We start from the raw sequence: 15,764 nt of genomic DNA on the forward strand, positions 1-15,764 counted from the left end.
ACACGTCTTATCGTAATGTGAATTTACACGCAAAAATAAGAGAAAACAAACGACGCAACGTTAAAATCTCTGACACATTACCCATTTCCATTCTCACTTCTATTTAATTTTGATTGATAGCCTTGGAAACGAAAAGTTTCTAATGTAAAGCGAGTTTTCTTTATTGATATATATTGTTTTTATTTCTAACGTATGTTGTGAATGTTTCAATGTGAATAAGGGGATAAGAGCAGCGAACATGTAAATGATCACTATATATAATTAATTGTTTAAACCCTTATTTACCAAAGTCAACCTACGTAAAAAAAGGCAACAGTAGTATACCGCTGTTCAAAACTCATGGACAAAAAACAAAATCGGGGTAACAAACTAAAACCGAGGGAAACGTATTAAATATAAGAAGAGAACAACGACACAATACTAAAATGTAACACACACAGAAACGGACAAGGCGTCAGACAAATATAACATCAAAACCAAATACATAAATTTGGGATAGACAAGTACCGTGATACGTCTTATCGTAATGTGAATTTACACTAAAAAAATAATAGAAAACAAACGACGCAACGTTACATTGTAACACACACAGAAACGAACAATAATATAACAATGGCCATATTCCTGACTTTGTACAGGACATTTTTAAAGGAAAAAATTGGTGGGTTCAACCTGGTTTGATGGCATGCCAAAACGCGCACTTTAATGGCAATGTTGATTATAACATTGAAATGACAACATAATATTACAGGACTACAAGACAAATAAATAGGAGAACTAAGAAACACATGACTAAAACGGTCAACAAAAAAATAAAACTTTTTCACTTTATTATATCACACTTATTTTTCTATTGTTTAAATGTCATGAGACATATTTCATAATTATGTAATACGTTTAAAATTTACAGTTTAAAATAGAAAAACGCAGACATGGGAATCGTGTTTATAATCCAAATTTAGTTATTGTATAGCTTCACAAAAGATGATATGTATAAACTTGAATGATCTTTGACATGATACTGTGATAAATATAGATGTCGAAAACTTGTTTTGATAAAGAAATTTGACTCGTCAAGACGTAAGTAGCACATTATTTCTGTCAAAAGTTTGGGCCAATAATACAGTTATACTGTAAATTTAGAAATTTTTGCTTGCATTTCTCATTGCAATTGTGTAACTTTAGACTGAAATGCTATTTATTTTTTTGAATTAAAGCGATTATAACCTTGTCGCCTTGATAATTATATATAGTTTTTACGATTTCCATAACTTTTCTTGATTTTTCTGTGTTAAAAAGTCCGATCTTAAGGTACACAGCTGATACATTTTGATTAGTCAGTCAGTATGGAAGGTCGTCATTTGTTTACCATCATAGTCATGACTATTCTTTTGGAGTTTCAGATATTTTGTTCTATATCCGAAGAACTACACACATGGTGACTTTAAAAATATGCAACAGGACCGATTGCAGAGGTTGGCAATGTACGTGATAGATAGTGACTAATACTAAGCCACTTACCAAAAAAAACTAATTTTGCTACCACTAGTTTGATTTGACACAAGTCCATAGCAAATTTAACAATTTAATTTTTCAAGAATGGAATAAAAATAATATTATAAATTCGGTGGATATTTTCTATAAAGAAAATGTTTATATCAAGTCAGCAGTATGACAGTTGTTATCAACTCCTTTGCTGTGTGTAAGCTCTTGGTTTGGCCATTTGCCTATGGACTTTCCGTTTAGAATTTTCTTTTGGGTTGAGTATTTTTGTTATTTTACTACCCGACTCTCACAGATGAAAAAATGGATGAAACATAAAATGAGGACGTTTGTTGAATATCAATTTAATTCAAAAAACGTAACGGGATATAAAATGATCATTAAACAAACATCGATTAAAAGTCAAAAGGGGGCGAGGAAGTAATTTTGAAAATGAATACCTTGAAATGTATTTTTTTAACTTAAAATTATATTCCATATTTGATGATATTTCAATGGTACCTATTCTGTCTAAAATGAAATATTCAATATGTAAATACTCATTATTTGTTCATATTTTTTTAATATTTGATAATTACACGGATTGTTATAACTGTCACCAATCTTTCTACACCATATACAAACAACTTTTTCACTATCATCTAAGCTTTATATGTGGCCGATACACAGATTCCCGATTGTCTCACAAAATTTCATTGCTTTTTATCTGTAATTTTAAAAAGTGGGACAATCGGACGACACCCCAAAAAAATAATGCGCAGATGACGGATTGAAGACATGCTTGTAAAATATATGTCATAATAAAAAAAAGAACGTTATGATAGAGTTTATCTTTAGTTTGAAATTTTAATAAATGATTAAAAATGAAATGACCAACAAATATTGCAAGTCATATGATTTTAATAAAATTTCATTTTGAGAAAAATATATATTTCTGACAATAACTATAATGAATTTCAAATCCGATACCGTTCGAAATTAAGAACAATGCTCATATCTAGTTCACTTTTTGTTTAAAACAAATGCTTAATTAATATAAATTCGGCGCTATAACATGGTACTGAAGAGACATGTTTTATTGAAATGCACATCAGGTTCAGTAAATTTTGCACCGTCAACGTTAATTTTATCACACACAGAAAGTGATAAACAGATTATCAATGATTTTTTTAAATCTTTTCAATTCTGTGAACCTTAACACTTGTTTCGATTTCAAAAGTTTATATATGGTAAGGGTTAAGGTTTGGAAAAATGTTGACGGATAGTTAACCTAATTGTCATATCTTTGTGTCAGATGAAGGAAGGGCGGAAGATACAATACGGACAGTAAACCTCATTGGTCGAAAATAAACTGACAAGGCTATAGCTAAAAAAAACGCATACAGAAAAGTAATAGTAAAGAAGACACAACATAGAAAACTTAAGACTATACAACATGAACTCAACCAATAACGGTAGTAATTTCAGGTCCTCCGGCATGGTACGCAAATCCTGCTTCACATGTGGTATCCGTCGTCTTGTTTGTGGTATTACAAACAAGAAAGTAAAGGACCAATCCACTATTTCGTGATGTGACGATCATTCTAATTTGACTCTTATTTGATTTGTCAACGATTTCTTTAGAGTAACACGACATGGGTCATACAACACTGGTCTGCTTACTTTCCCAAAGAACCTGATCCCCGGTTTTCTGTTGGGTTCCTGCTGCTCGTTTTTTAATTATTTATGTTTTTTTATTGTTTTTTTTTTCTCTCCACATCGCATTAACAGTGGTTATACAGAGCTAGCACCGTAATTAACATATAACTCGTCTAATATTTAGCAAAACTTTTTTGCCTGCAAATTTGTGCAAATAAATTTTACTTAACCCCTAATGGGAGGGATTGTGTCTGATATTCATATGATGAAAACATTATTTTTCAATCAGTTGAATTGATATCTGGAGCTGGCATGTCACTTAACTGCTAGTAGTCTGCTGTTGTTTATGTATTATTGTCATTTTGTTTATTTTCTTTTGTTACATCTTCTGCCATCGGACTCGGACTTCTCTTGAACTGACCTTTAATGTGCGTATTGTAAAGCGTTTACTTTTCATCATTGGCTAGAGGTATAGAGAAGGGTTGAGATCTCATAAACATGTTTAACCGCGCCGCATTTTTTTGCCTGTCTTTCATCTGAAGCCTCTAGCCTTTTGTAATCTTGTATTATTTTTAATTTTAGTTTCTTTTGTATAGTTTGGAGTTTAGTATGAGGTCCATAATCACTTAACTAGTATATATGTTTGTTCAGGAACCATATATATATTTGTTTGGGAAATGTTTCCTGAAGTGATTTTGTTGGGTTGTAAAACAATGTATGAAAAGAAGCATTCAATTCAGTATGTCTATTAATTAATTGATTATAAATAATTGTGTTATTTTTCTTCCAGAATTAAAAAAAAATCATGGTAAAGACGACGACAAATACCTTGCTTCTTTTTGTATGTTTCGTGGCAGGTCTGTAATTTTTTATGATCCATTATAAATTTCAATATGAATTAGATAAACTGAAAAGTTTTTTATTGATACAAGTCAGATGGCGTTACTTTAACCAATTGTGTTAGTTACTTATATAGGTTTATTTTTTTTTAGTTATCAAATTACTCAATAGTGTTATTTTACATTCAATCAAATCATGGACAACATGTAGTTATTACGAAATTTTATATCATTTAGTCACATGAAATTATTGATTCATCAAATCGGGTAAATTGAAATTCGTGTAGTGCCCATCAGAAATACAATGATAGATTGCATCTGGTGTGGAAAACACCTTGATCATTTACCTATTTTTCATTCATTTTTATTTTTTATTTTTCAGCAAGCGCAATATGCAATTACCCATGTTTTCGCTTTGATGTAGGAACTTGGGTTAAGGACAAAGATACCTTTGTCTTTTCGTGTTCTAATATGTCAATATTAACAGTAAATGGTGTGCATGAAAAGTTGTGTTACGAAAGACGTGGGCCATTTCTTGTATCAAGGTACGAATTTTACACACTACAAATACAATTAGCAGATCAAAATTATACTTATTTTCGATTCTTTTCGAGGTTTTTTTCAATTATTTATTTGTGATTTCAACTTAATAAATAAATAAATATACACAATAAAGTCACTCATTTATGATTACTTCTACGACAAACACTCATTATAGAAATAAGGCATATTATTGGAAGAGCTTGAAAAAAACATGGTTTAAAATTTGACAAACAAGCCAAGAAAGAAAAACAATAGTGAACAACTTGATACCTGCACTTTTCTGTCGGGGTTTCGGATTTATCAATCTGCCGCAAAACTATATATATTGCCTAGCTCTGCATTTTTAATTAAAAAAATATATTGAATTGTTTGTCCTCTTAATTTTTTTTTAGATCTGGAAATGCATACACTTGCATGAAATATATTGTAAATAAAAGTACAGCCAAAATATCCCTTGTCTATGCTACAAAATCAAGTGAGTAATAGTATGATATATATTTTATTTGGTCGGGTTGTTGTCTCTTTGACACATTCCCCATTTCCATTCTCAATTTTATTAGCAGGACTTGTTTATCTTCATCAATTTACAATACTTGAACATCGATGAAAAAAAATGTATAACCAAAATAACAAACGCAAAATTAAATAAAGGGAAGTCTAGAAGATATCAACCGTTATGCATGTATATCATCAAGTCTAGTTAAACCATTACTGCCATGTTCATGACTTGTCATGATGAGCATATTGTGCACCAGGGAGGCAGTTCATGCGATGCCTCGATAGATAACATGTTATCAATCACACTTTTTTGGTAAACAAATATGAGACGTACTTTTCAGTGAAATCTCATCCTGGGCAACTGATGACATTGTAAACAGGACATGTTTGGAATAACAAACCTTCGTATTCATTTATAAGTGTGAACGGCATGTCTTGCTGGGATTACGTACTCATAACTGAAAATATGTTTTGATTCAAAGGCAAACCGAATCTGACAGAGATGGCACTTAATTATATTTTTGGTGTCTATATCACCCACGAAATCTAGAAAGAATATTTATCTATCAAATATGAAATTACAAGATCAAGTGTGTATTTAACCAAATTATCAATACTGTTCTCCCTAAAATATGATTTAAGGTAACAAGTCTGCTAACACCTTACGATAAAAGCTCCAACAAAATAATTTATTTACTTCTATTTCCTTTTTTTCTCATTATTTGAATAAATTTACGCCAGCATAATTTTAACCTTCTATATAAATTGTTTTCAGAGACATTTACTCAAGAGCCATCTATTTGTGACGTTTGTTCAGGAAGATATACGCCATATATTTTAGTCGGTAAGTATACTTTATTCAATCTATCTTTATTTGATCGCTTATTCTGTTTTCATATAAAGTCAAATTATGATATGCAAACACAAAACATATTAAACGCTCAACATGTTTAATTTTCAGTCCTGGTGATAAAGGTTAAACTATTCATTATTAATGACTCAACATTTTAAGCTTTCAAATAGAAAAAAAGAAATCGAACGATGTGAATATGAAGAAATATTTTAACTGCATTTACGCTATGTTGATCATCATCAACTGTTTCCAAATGTGTTTTTAAATTTTGTTTTATATACTAATTGATATTCCCTATTCGTAATACGGTTAACAATACTTAAATTATAATAAACAGAAAAAGTCGTCGTACTCAATTACAATTTGTCGAATAAGAATATCGAATTTACCATAGTTTAATTGTTCTAATTTTTATTACATAGCACAAGGTCAATTTCGTAAGTATAACCTATTGCCATCAGTTGTTGCATTACAATTTTGAAGCACAATTCATTTATAAGCAATCTAACTGAAACCGTTTTTCGTTGAACAAAAACCAAATAAAAAAGATTAAGAAGCAATTTAACTAAAACCTGTTTTAACAAAATAGTTCGTGTTATTTCATTTTTTGCAAATATGGATGGCTAACTACATATCATTTTTCAATAATTCAATTTTTGGATGTAACGCGTCTCCTGATTGGCTGACGTCGTTTTGTTTGTCATTTCATAGACACAATTTTTTCATGTGACCATGACGTCATCCAGGTTTTTCATGATTTTTGCCGGTTTAAAATGGAATTTAGAATTAAATTATAGGAAATACCTGTGATATTTTGTCAGTCTATTCAAAATAACATAAAAAATGTGATGCACACTGTTAAATAATCCACCCGGCGCGTTATTCAGGGTGTACCTCATTTTGGTATGTTATTTCTTCATAGACAGAAAAAATATTAAAGTCATTCCTTAATTGTTTTTAAACTATCCGACAATATTTTTGACAAAACATCATTTTTTCTAAGGCATATCTTGTCTTCTGCACCCATTTGAATGATTTTAGAAAATAGAAAATATCGCAAATGTTGTTCTTTGTTCTGATTTTAGGCATATGATAATATATATATCATGATTATATAGTAATCATCAAATTGTTATGAAAAATTATGATACTTCGAAAATAAATATTATTTAATACGTGAATTCAATGGTTCACATGAGGCTAAATGACCAAGGAGGTAATTAAAATCATAGTCTATAGAACTGGACAACGGCTTCAACAGGCCAATTAAAGACATAAAATGTCTGTTGAAAATACAAACAAAAGAAAAGAGTGAGCCACACAAACCTAAACAAAAGCTAGGATCATGAGACACAAGTAAAGCAAACAAAAGGAGGGAAACTGATTGATATACATAATATATCATGTATATGTTCTATTTTAAAAGTATATGCTCTAATAAAAAATATTAATATTGTTTTCAACAGAAAGGGGTCTAAAAATAAAAAATAAAATGAATTTCATTGTTTTGAGTGGGTTTTTTTTCAAATTTGCTTACGGTTGCACCCGATAAATATATTTAATAGATCCATCTACAGAAGACTTGTAAAATTGTATGTTATGAAACGGAAAAGTCAATAGTTCATTCTAAGTACATCCTTTTTATACATGTAGCGTTAAACACATTGGTAATTTATCATTAAGTATACTTTAGTTTATATCATTATCATCAGCATGTCCTATGGTTCATAGTAAATAAATCTTGTTTTAAAAATGAATATTGTTTTCCTTCCATCGTATTATTGACCTTAATTATTAAGCAAGTGTTTTTCCCATGTGTCATATCCATATTTAGGTATACGGATGCCTTTCAAAATCTAATTTTAACCTTCTGATTTTGACTGCTGTAGATATAATGTTTTATCAAATTGGATTTGCTATGCCTTAAGTCAATGAAAATATGTTATGTCATTTAATAATACGATGTAATGTACTTTTAACCATCAAAAAAAGCAATCAGAAATTTAACATTTATCTGACTGTAGCACTATTTATTTATATTTAGTTCTTATGTGATAACGTAAATATTACTCCCCCCCCCTTTTCTCTTCGCCGCGAGAGGGAAAAGCTGTCCTCTAATATCAACTTAGATGTAATTGTGAATTAATAACGATATCATACTAGCAATGCATGGAGTATTCGGGTTATTACTTGAATCATAATCTGTGTCATTTTTTACAGCTACCCCGGCACGTAAGTTATATTAACATTAGAATGTTTTTGTTTTTCTTATGTGAATTCATTTCTTCGTTTCATAAAGATAAAGGTTGTAAATCGTAAGTAAGACCATGTTAAAGATAAGCAACATATACACAAATATTTTTAGTTTACAAATAACGAGCAACTTACTGTCTGGTATAAATCTTAACAATCTTAACTTTGAGAAATAAAAGATACAGTTAGACACAGGTATTGAAATGTAAAAACTTAGTTGCGTTAAAATTTATCTTGAAAGGTGATAAGTCTATTAGGCTGATTTTTTTAATTTATTTTTATTTTCAAAGAAAGTTTAAACATCTCATACAGGAATGCTATTTAAATTATTACTACCTGATTGAGATTTTGTTATCACTTTGCATACATTTGTTATATGTTATTTGTTTATTTAAACGACAAGTAATTAATCCAAGGAACCGGTTTGTCATATGTAAAGACCGGTAATTTTTTAAGTAACACATGGTAAACATTTCAATGGTTATTTTATATTCACTTACCGTTGTTCATATACAAGTACATGGTTTCGTATCCTCTAATTCTATTTCAGGATTAGGCTGCAACAGACCATCACTGTGTGCTATAAAAGATGTTTTAAATGACGAATCCTGTACCGCTTCTGAACCAGCTATGGACGATGAATTAATGTGCAACAGCTGTAAAACGCCAGTATAAAAATAGTGTTACGGGATGAACTGGGATCAGAAATAGATGTGAAACAAAAACCGTGTTCGAAATAATAGTAACTTTTCAAAAAAATACAAATTTATTTCGCAAATAAAGATTTTAAAAACTGCACAATATTTTTACACTGGTGATAAAAACAGAAACTAAAGATACTAAACTGATATTGAAACTCATAAATCGAGAAAAAAACTGACAATGTCCTAATAAAAAAAAAGACATACAGATAAATAACAATACATAGAAAACTATGTTTGATTTAAAGCAACTAAATGTACACTATTTATTTCTTTTACAGTTTGATTGAGAAAAACATCGTCATAGCTATATAATAAAATTCATTATCTAATTATTAACACAATTCCGTATTAATATTCTTGTAATTGTTATAAAACACACCAAATGACATAGTTCAAAATCTGATCTTGAACAGTATCAATTGATTTTTTAAAAATTACCTGTGACGTCATTTTGTGGCGTTGCCCCAGTCGTGGTTCTGTTGTGCTGTTTTGTCAACTGTCCCATGTTGTTTTACGTGTTCGTTTTTATTCTAGATCTGTAATCAGCATGTGCTATTGTATTTTTTATTTGTGTATTTCTCAGTCCAGAATGTTCTTGTATTTTTTGTACTGTATTCCTGTCATGTAATGGTGTCATTTCAGTGTAATATTTAACAGTGCCAGAAAAGTGCGATGCTTAGCTAGCCACAAAATCAGGTTCAACCCACCTAAAAATGTCATGTACCAAGTCAGGAAAATGGCAGTTGTTATCTTATAGTTCGTTTCTGTGTGTGTTGCATTGTCGTTTGGTTTTTTTTATCATTTCAGTGTTTCTGTTGTTTCGTTATTATCCTCTTACAGTTGATGTGTTTTCCTCGGTTTTAGTTTTGTAACCTGGATTTGTTTTTGTCTCAATCGATTTAACAAGTTATTTTCAACACGTTAACAATATAGCATGTAAAAAAATATGATAACTGAACGAAGCACCATGACCAAATGGAGTTGATTATTGCTTTTTATATTGATATATATAGTACATACAATTTAAAATGGAAATGGGGAATGTGTCAAAGAGACAGCACTCCGACAACAGCAGAAGGTCACCAATAGGTCTTCCATGCAGCTAGAAACTCTCGCACCCGGAGGCGTCCTTCAAATATATATATATACTAGTTAAGGGATAGTGGACGTCATACGTAACTCCAAATCATACACAAGAAACTAAAATTAAAAATCATTCAAGACTTACAAAGGCCAGAGGCTCAGGACTTGGGACAGGCGCAAAAATGCGGCGGATTTAAACATGTTTTTAACATCTCAACCCTCCCCTATACCTCTAGCCAATGTAAAAAAAGTAAACGCATATCAATTTGCACGGTAAAATTCAGTTCAAGAGAAGTCCGGGTCCGATGTAGAAAGAGGTAACAAAAGAAAATAAACAAAATGACAATAATACATAGATATCTACAGAGCCAATATATATTCCAAATATCTAAAAGTATTATCAAAGTGTTGTATTATATGTTGTTTCGATAGGTCTTTGTCACTCATAGCAATACAAAAACAGGTCCGCAATAAGTGGTGCACAGTTAGTCCCAATTGGAATTCAAATAACTTGAAGATATACGGAATCTCCAAAGCAAACAAAAATTGTATCTACTAAAAGTTCAAGGCAGATATAGTATCAAAGCATGTCCAATTGACATAGTTCTTTTGTTTATTACTACAAAAATATGACCTAAAACAGTTTGAACATACGAATACGCGTACTGACTTTTTAACTGCCTATTTGATTAGGTGTGTGAATTTTTTCTTTATGAGAATTTGAGGCAAAGTGGGATACAGGGTAGAAAAATCAAACCTTTGAACAGATTTAAAATCACCAATAAAAGCATGCAATTTATCAAGTATTTCCAACGAGTTTTTGACTATGTTCATTACTGAATAAAAAAAAACGATTCAAAAGATTTTTTCGTCAGTTTTTTCCCGTTTTAACCATTTCAAACAGTAAGTACGGAGTGAGTCGTGCCAATTAATAATTGACGGGGGACGATTTTTACGTCCTTTACTGAGGAATGATTTTAACTTTCGGTCTTGAACGATGTTAACATCTCCTGTTATAATATGGGAAATGGGACCATAAATGTATTCTGAAATACTGCAATTACATGCAGTAGGTGTATTTTCACTGATATTAACATCATTACACAATTCGCTATAATTAAACACATATTTCCCGGTAGATTTCTTGTAAATATAACAAAAAAGAGGGAGATCAGTATTATCAAAATATCCAGGAATTTGTTCTTTAACAGAATGGTCGTTAAAAATACTGTCAATATTTACAAAATCAAAACCTTTATTGGCATACTTTATTTTAAAAAAAATGTTTTTTTATGATCTTCAGATCGATCAAGTTTGGGAAACAGTTTGGAATTACAATATGCCTTTATAATTTGAACGACTTCATACTTAGAACTGCTATATAAAATAGTGTTGCAATCCTTTAAAATGTTATTTAACTTACTAACCGGTATATAAAGAACAGAGCTTTGCTATTAGATAATGTCTGCCGTTGATTTTGAAATAGGAATTATGTCCGAAATATTTGAATGATTGGTCTGAAATTTTCTGTGATTGCGATTTGTTCTACGACCATGAGAACGGTTTTTACGAACAGTTTTAGAAACTATATTCAAAATGTTAACAGAATCGTTTCTTGATATATTACTTATTCCCATGATGTTATTAATAAGACCGAGATGTTAGACTGTCTGTAATTTTTTTATCCAATTTAATTCAATTATTTTCCGCGATCTTACAAATTTTGAATGTGATTCACCAGGCTGCTGATTTACTACGTCTACAGGTTGAACTGTTAAATATTTAATAGGTTGATTATGCTTCTTTTAAGGTGTATAAATGATACTTTTGAATTTATTGGGTCTTTTAAAATGATACAGGTGTTTTTGTGTGTGTAAAGATAAATATCGAGCAGTTTCAGCTACGTACTGAATATCGCGACCCGGTTTGTTGAATGTGAGTAAATAAATAATACTGTTTGTTTTTCAAGTTATATCAGTTTCAAAATTTAAAGAAAATGTGCGACCATTAAACAGGGACCTTAACATATTGTTGGTGGAAAGAAGGGGACATATTAGTCATTGTTTGGCATGACACTTATCGATAGAAAGATAGTCATGATTTTTATTGTTAAAAATGTTAGCGATGGTAGTATATTTAGATAACCGATTTTGAAGATTGAGACGTGAAGATACCCTTTGAACGAGTTTAGTATTTAATATTTTTCCATTTCTAAGATTCCTAGTTGTTTTTTGTTTGTGGATTTTATTAGAAAGCAGCGAAGACTGGCGTCCAGAATATTAATCAGCATAAAAAAAAAAAAAATATGTAAAAAAGATAAATCTGTTCGGCGAAAGACATAAAACGCTATCCGTCATTATTACCCGACAAAATAAAACAAAAGATAGGGTATATCATAGTAGCGACTAACGTCTGACGTCTGACTTAATAGTAAAACGGGGTTAAATATTGACTACTTTTGATAAACATTCCGAACGTGATGAACTAGATAAGTCGCTCGGACACAAGCTCCATGATCTAGTATAATATAAGAGCATAAACCTGAAACACGGGGAGGCACTCTACTGTCTTCACACGGCTCTACTGTCTCCAACTTTTATTGGAATATGCCGTACTCAAAACTGAAATAATTCAAATAAAAATATATACTTGGAGAGTTCTTTGTATGTTATTATATGAAACACATATGGTTGCAAACTAAAGCCTTTTTTGGACAACATCTAGCATCTTTTTAACCAAAGACATCTCTTTCACATAAGATTACATATTAAAGTCTTTTTGTTTTTTTCACAATATCCAGTAACTTTAAGCTAAGGCCATCTTTTTCTCCTTTTCTATATTTTAAGAAGGAGACCTAAAATTAATCATATGTTTTTGTCATATCAAACAGTATTTATATCTGAAATTTATGTGTAGACTGATGTAATTGGAATAAGATACTTTTTCTTAATGCATATTCCGTTTGGTATAACGGCTTAGATAACTAAATAATTTGAGAATTGAAAATGGAAAATGGAAATGTTTAACAGAGACGAAAACTCGACCAAAACGGATTCAATACAGCAAGAAACACCCACAACCGGAGGAGGGCTTAACTTGGCCCCTAACTCCACATGTGTACTAGTTTAGTGAAAACTCCGAAACATGTAAATGAACTTAATTGAAAGAAGCATACACCAAAAACAAATGGCTGAGGCTCCAGATTTAGGACAGGCATAAATGCGCCGGTTATAAAAATGTTTAGCGAGATCTCAACCCTCCACCTTTACCAATAGCTAATACACACAGTAAAACTCAGTCAAAAAGAAGTCAGAGTCCGATATCAGAATAGTACGTAAATGTAGCAAGATCAATTTTATAGAAAAATATCATTTGTATTACCACGACTAGTTATGACATAAAACTTTACATATTGATTGAATATTAATATGATTAAGTACAAAGGTACTTTTTTATGTTAGCAAATGTACAATTGGTATCAAAACAATAACATGTTTATAACACAGCTCATTGGAAACCAGTTTTCAGGGGAAAAATCAATATCATTCCAAAAATCATCTATCATAAGATCGATTTTACATATCTGTTCTCACAAAAAAATGAAAATTGATATTAACATGTTGCATTTATATAAACTTATATCGTATCGTATTTGAATATTTTGTTCTATTTTGGCCTATATCCTGTCCAGTATGTTTTCCTTTTCAATTGCCGTTTTGATGTTTTGTGGAATACATTTGGTCTACAATCATGCAGGTATATTTTATTAAGAATCTGGTCACGTCACCCTGTATTACGTTTTTGAAATTAAATCTTCAAATGTCAAAATAGAGATACTTATGGTCAGCTCTCTCTTTTTAATTCATTTGTGATTTATTTGTTATAAATTTGTTTTTGATCAATCATGTAGTGAACTTAAAGATAAATTTACATTATTTTCCTGTTTTAAACCCATGTTTATATACTCCTCTTAATTGTGAATAATGAAAATATCATCTAGTTGAGGCTGATTTACAAAATTTTAAGTTGATTCTTTCCAAAACAAAAAGGGTAATTCCATTGCAAATGCATTTAAGGCTTAGGTTTATTTTTTTATCTCTTTTCCGATTTTTTTTCACTGTTATTTAACGATAGACTAGTCTTTTGACACATATTAAAACATCGTTTCATACTCTTCGACTTAAATTTTTATTTGATTGATTTCATTATCCTGTCATCTTTTAAAAACAAAAGCATGCCTGTCGAACACAATGAGTTAATTTTATGAAGGGTATGTAACTATTTTTTTTTACAAACACATGCTTGCAGATATCCCTACCAGAAAATTGAAAAGAGTTGCTACCTTATAAATAAAGAAAAAGAGACATGGGATACTGCATTTGTATGTTATACACAGCTTTAATATATATGTGTTTGTTTGTGATCGATGTCTCTATTGATAAACATTTTAAATATTCTTTCTTTTCATACGTTTTTAATTTTTATATCCTTTTGGTATTTTGACTTTTCCGCTTACAATAATTATAATCTTATGTATACAATAAATAAGGCTGGTACATTTGTAGTTAATAAACTTTAATTAATTAAATGTAAATAACTTAAAGTTTTTCATTGTAACTATATCCCACGTGCTATGAAAATTTAGTACAAGTATTTCATTTTTATTTGAAGGAAATATGTTTAGGACATGGTGCAAACTTGGCAGTATTTGAAACCTTAGATAAACTGCTATCGATGAAACGTAAATTAAAAAAGATGAATACTGGTAAATATATAGTTTATTTATCATATTTTGTAATCACTAAGATGGACAATAATACACATTTCTCATTGTTTGTTTATTTGGATAAACAAAGTTATTTCTTCACATTATCCTCACATATCTAAAAAAAAATCGTTAATATATGTTTTTTACAAATAAAACAAATGTCAAAAAAAGGTTCATATACAGCAGTCAAAATTATGTTTTCATGGTTATAATCTTAATCAGCAACAGACAGAAATTGTTGATTGATCTATTATCTTCTTTGAAAAGTAGACTTTTTATTAGTTCAAATCGTAGCATTTTCTTCGAAATAACAAATTGGCAGCAATAACGAGGTGAATCGTTATTTTAATTCGAATGAGTACTACACTTGTATGAACTTTATATTTTCTTTAATTTAAAAATAGGTTTAAGTTTCCACCTGGGTGGACGTAACATCAACAGACATATTTCTGGGGGAGATTGGCGATGGCTTTGGAATGGAAAGATGACCAAGATGAAATACTTTGCATTTGGTGATGGACAACCAAATGGATCTTTTGGTAGCCCTCAAGACTGTTTGTTATTATATGTTAATAATCGTTATAACCTCCATGATAATGATTGCGACTATTCTAAAGCAGGATTTATCTGTGAAAAGTAATATCCTTTAAACAAAATTAAGGTATCTTAACGTGTTATTTTAGTCTTTAGTTTTTTATGTTGTGTTTTTTGTACTATATTTGATTGTTTGTCTTCATCTTTTTTTAGCACTGTCAGTTTATTTTCGATATAGGAATTTGAATGACCCTCTGTTATCTTTCAAAGTCAACGCTATTGGACATCACAGTTTATCGAAATGCTTGTTACAGTTTTTACAAACGTCAGTATTTGAAGGACAAGGTTTACTTTGGTTCTTAAATGGGTCTAATTCAAAATCTTTACTTCTTGCTTTACAAAAATCATCACAAATGTACATTTTTATCTTTAAATCCAAAATGTTCTGCAACTAGGAGTTGACAATGATGATTTTGATTCAACAAATTTCTGAATGTAGGGTGGCATGCAACGTAAATCGTGCTTTAAACTGTTCAAAAATATTGCAA

The 15,764-nt window shown here is 30.3% G+C and overlaps 2 protein-coding genes across 3 annotated transcripts; both read left to right on the plus strand.

Annotated features, from left to right (window-relative positions):
- The first annotated feature begins 942 nt into the window (after positions 1 to 942).
- Positions 943 to 8,928, plus strand: LOC134694954 (uncharacterized). Of its 2 annotated transcripts, none has more exons than XM_063556073.1 (8): positions 943 to 1,080; positions 3,932 to 3,998; positions 4,363 to 4,525; positions 4,916 to 4,998; positions 5,797 to 5,865; positions 6,297 to 6,311; positions 8,095 to 8,106; positions 8,678 to 8,928. In XM_063556073.1, exons 2-8 carry the CDS (start codon positions 3,947 to 3,949, stop codon positions 8,800 to 8,802), a joined length of 519 nt encoding a protein of 172 aa, XP_063412143.1. In that variant the 5' UTR covers positions 943 to 1,080; positions 3,932 to 3,946; the 3' UTR covers positions 8,803 to 8,928. The 2 variants fall into 2 exon arrangements, with proteins under 2 accessions (XP_063412143.1, XP_063412144.1); XM_063556074.1 differs by lacking the exon at positions 943 to 1,080 and adding an exon at positions 1,384 to 1,484.
- A 4,623-nt stretch (positions 8,929 to 13,551) lies between these two features.
- Positions 13,552 to 15,322, plus strand: LOC134694435 (uncharacterized). Its single transcript, XM_063555445.1, has 3 exons — positions 13,552 to 13,670; positions 14,586 to 14,679; positions 15,087 to 15,322. The coding sequence occupies exons 1-3, from the start codon at positions 13,665 to 13,667 to the stop codon at positions 15,320 to 15,322; spliced, it is 336 nt and encodes a 111-aa protein (XP_063411515.1). The 5' UTR covers positions 13,552 to 13,664.
- Positions 15,323 to 15,764: the final 442 nt, after the last annotated feature.

The sequence above is a fragment of the Mytilus trossulus genome, chromosome 13 (assembly GCF_036588685.1).
Source record: "Mytilus trossulus isolate FHL-02 chromosome 13, PNRI_Mtr1.1.1.hap1, whole genome shotgun sequence".
In the NCBI taxonomy this organism is placed as follows: Eukaryota; Metazoa; Mollusca; class Bivalvia; order Mytilida; family Mytilidae; genus Mytilus; species Mytilus trossulus.

What these genes read in the sequence shown, in the direction of transcription:
- LOC134694954 (XM_063556073.1), top strand. Translation starts at nt 3,947, where the DNA reads ATGGTAAAGACGACGACAAATACCTTGCTTCTTTTTGTATGTTTCGTG. An exon ending in TTTTGTATGTTTCGTGGCAG is followed by an intron (nt 3,999 to 4,362) that starts GTCTGTAATTTT and finishes TTTATTTTTCAG; the next exon opens with CAAGCGCAATATGCAATTAC. An exon ending in TGTCTATGCTACAAAATCAA is followed by an intron (nt 4,999 to 5,796) that starts GTGAGTAATAGT and finishes AATTGTTTTCAG; the next exon opens with AGACATTTACTCAAGAGCCA.
- LOC134694435 (XM_063555445.1), top strand. An exon ending in ATTAAAAAAGATGAATACTG is followed by an intron (nt 14,680 to 15,086) that starts GTAAATATATAG and finishes ATTTAAAAATAG; the next exon opens with GTTTAAGTTTCCACCTGGGT.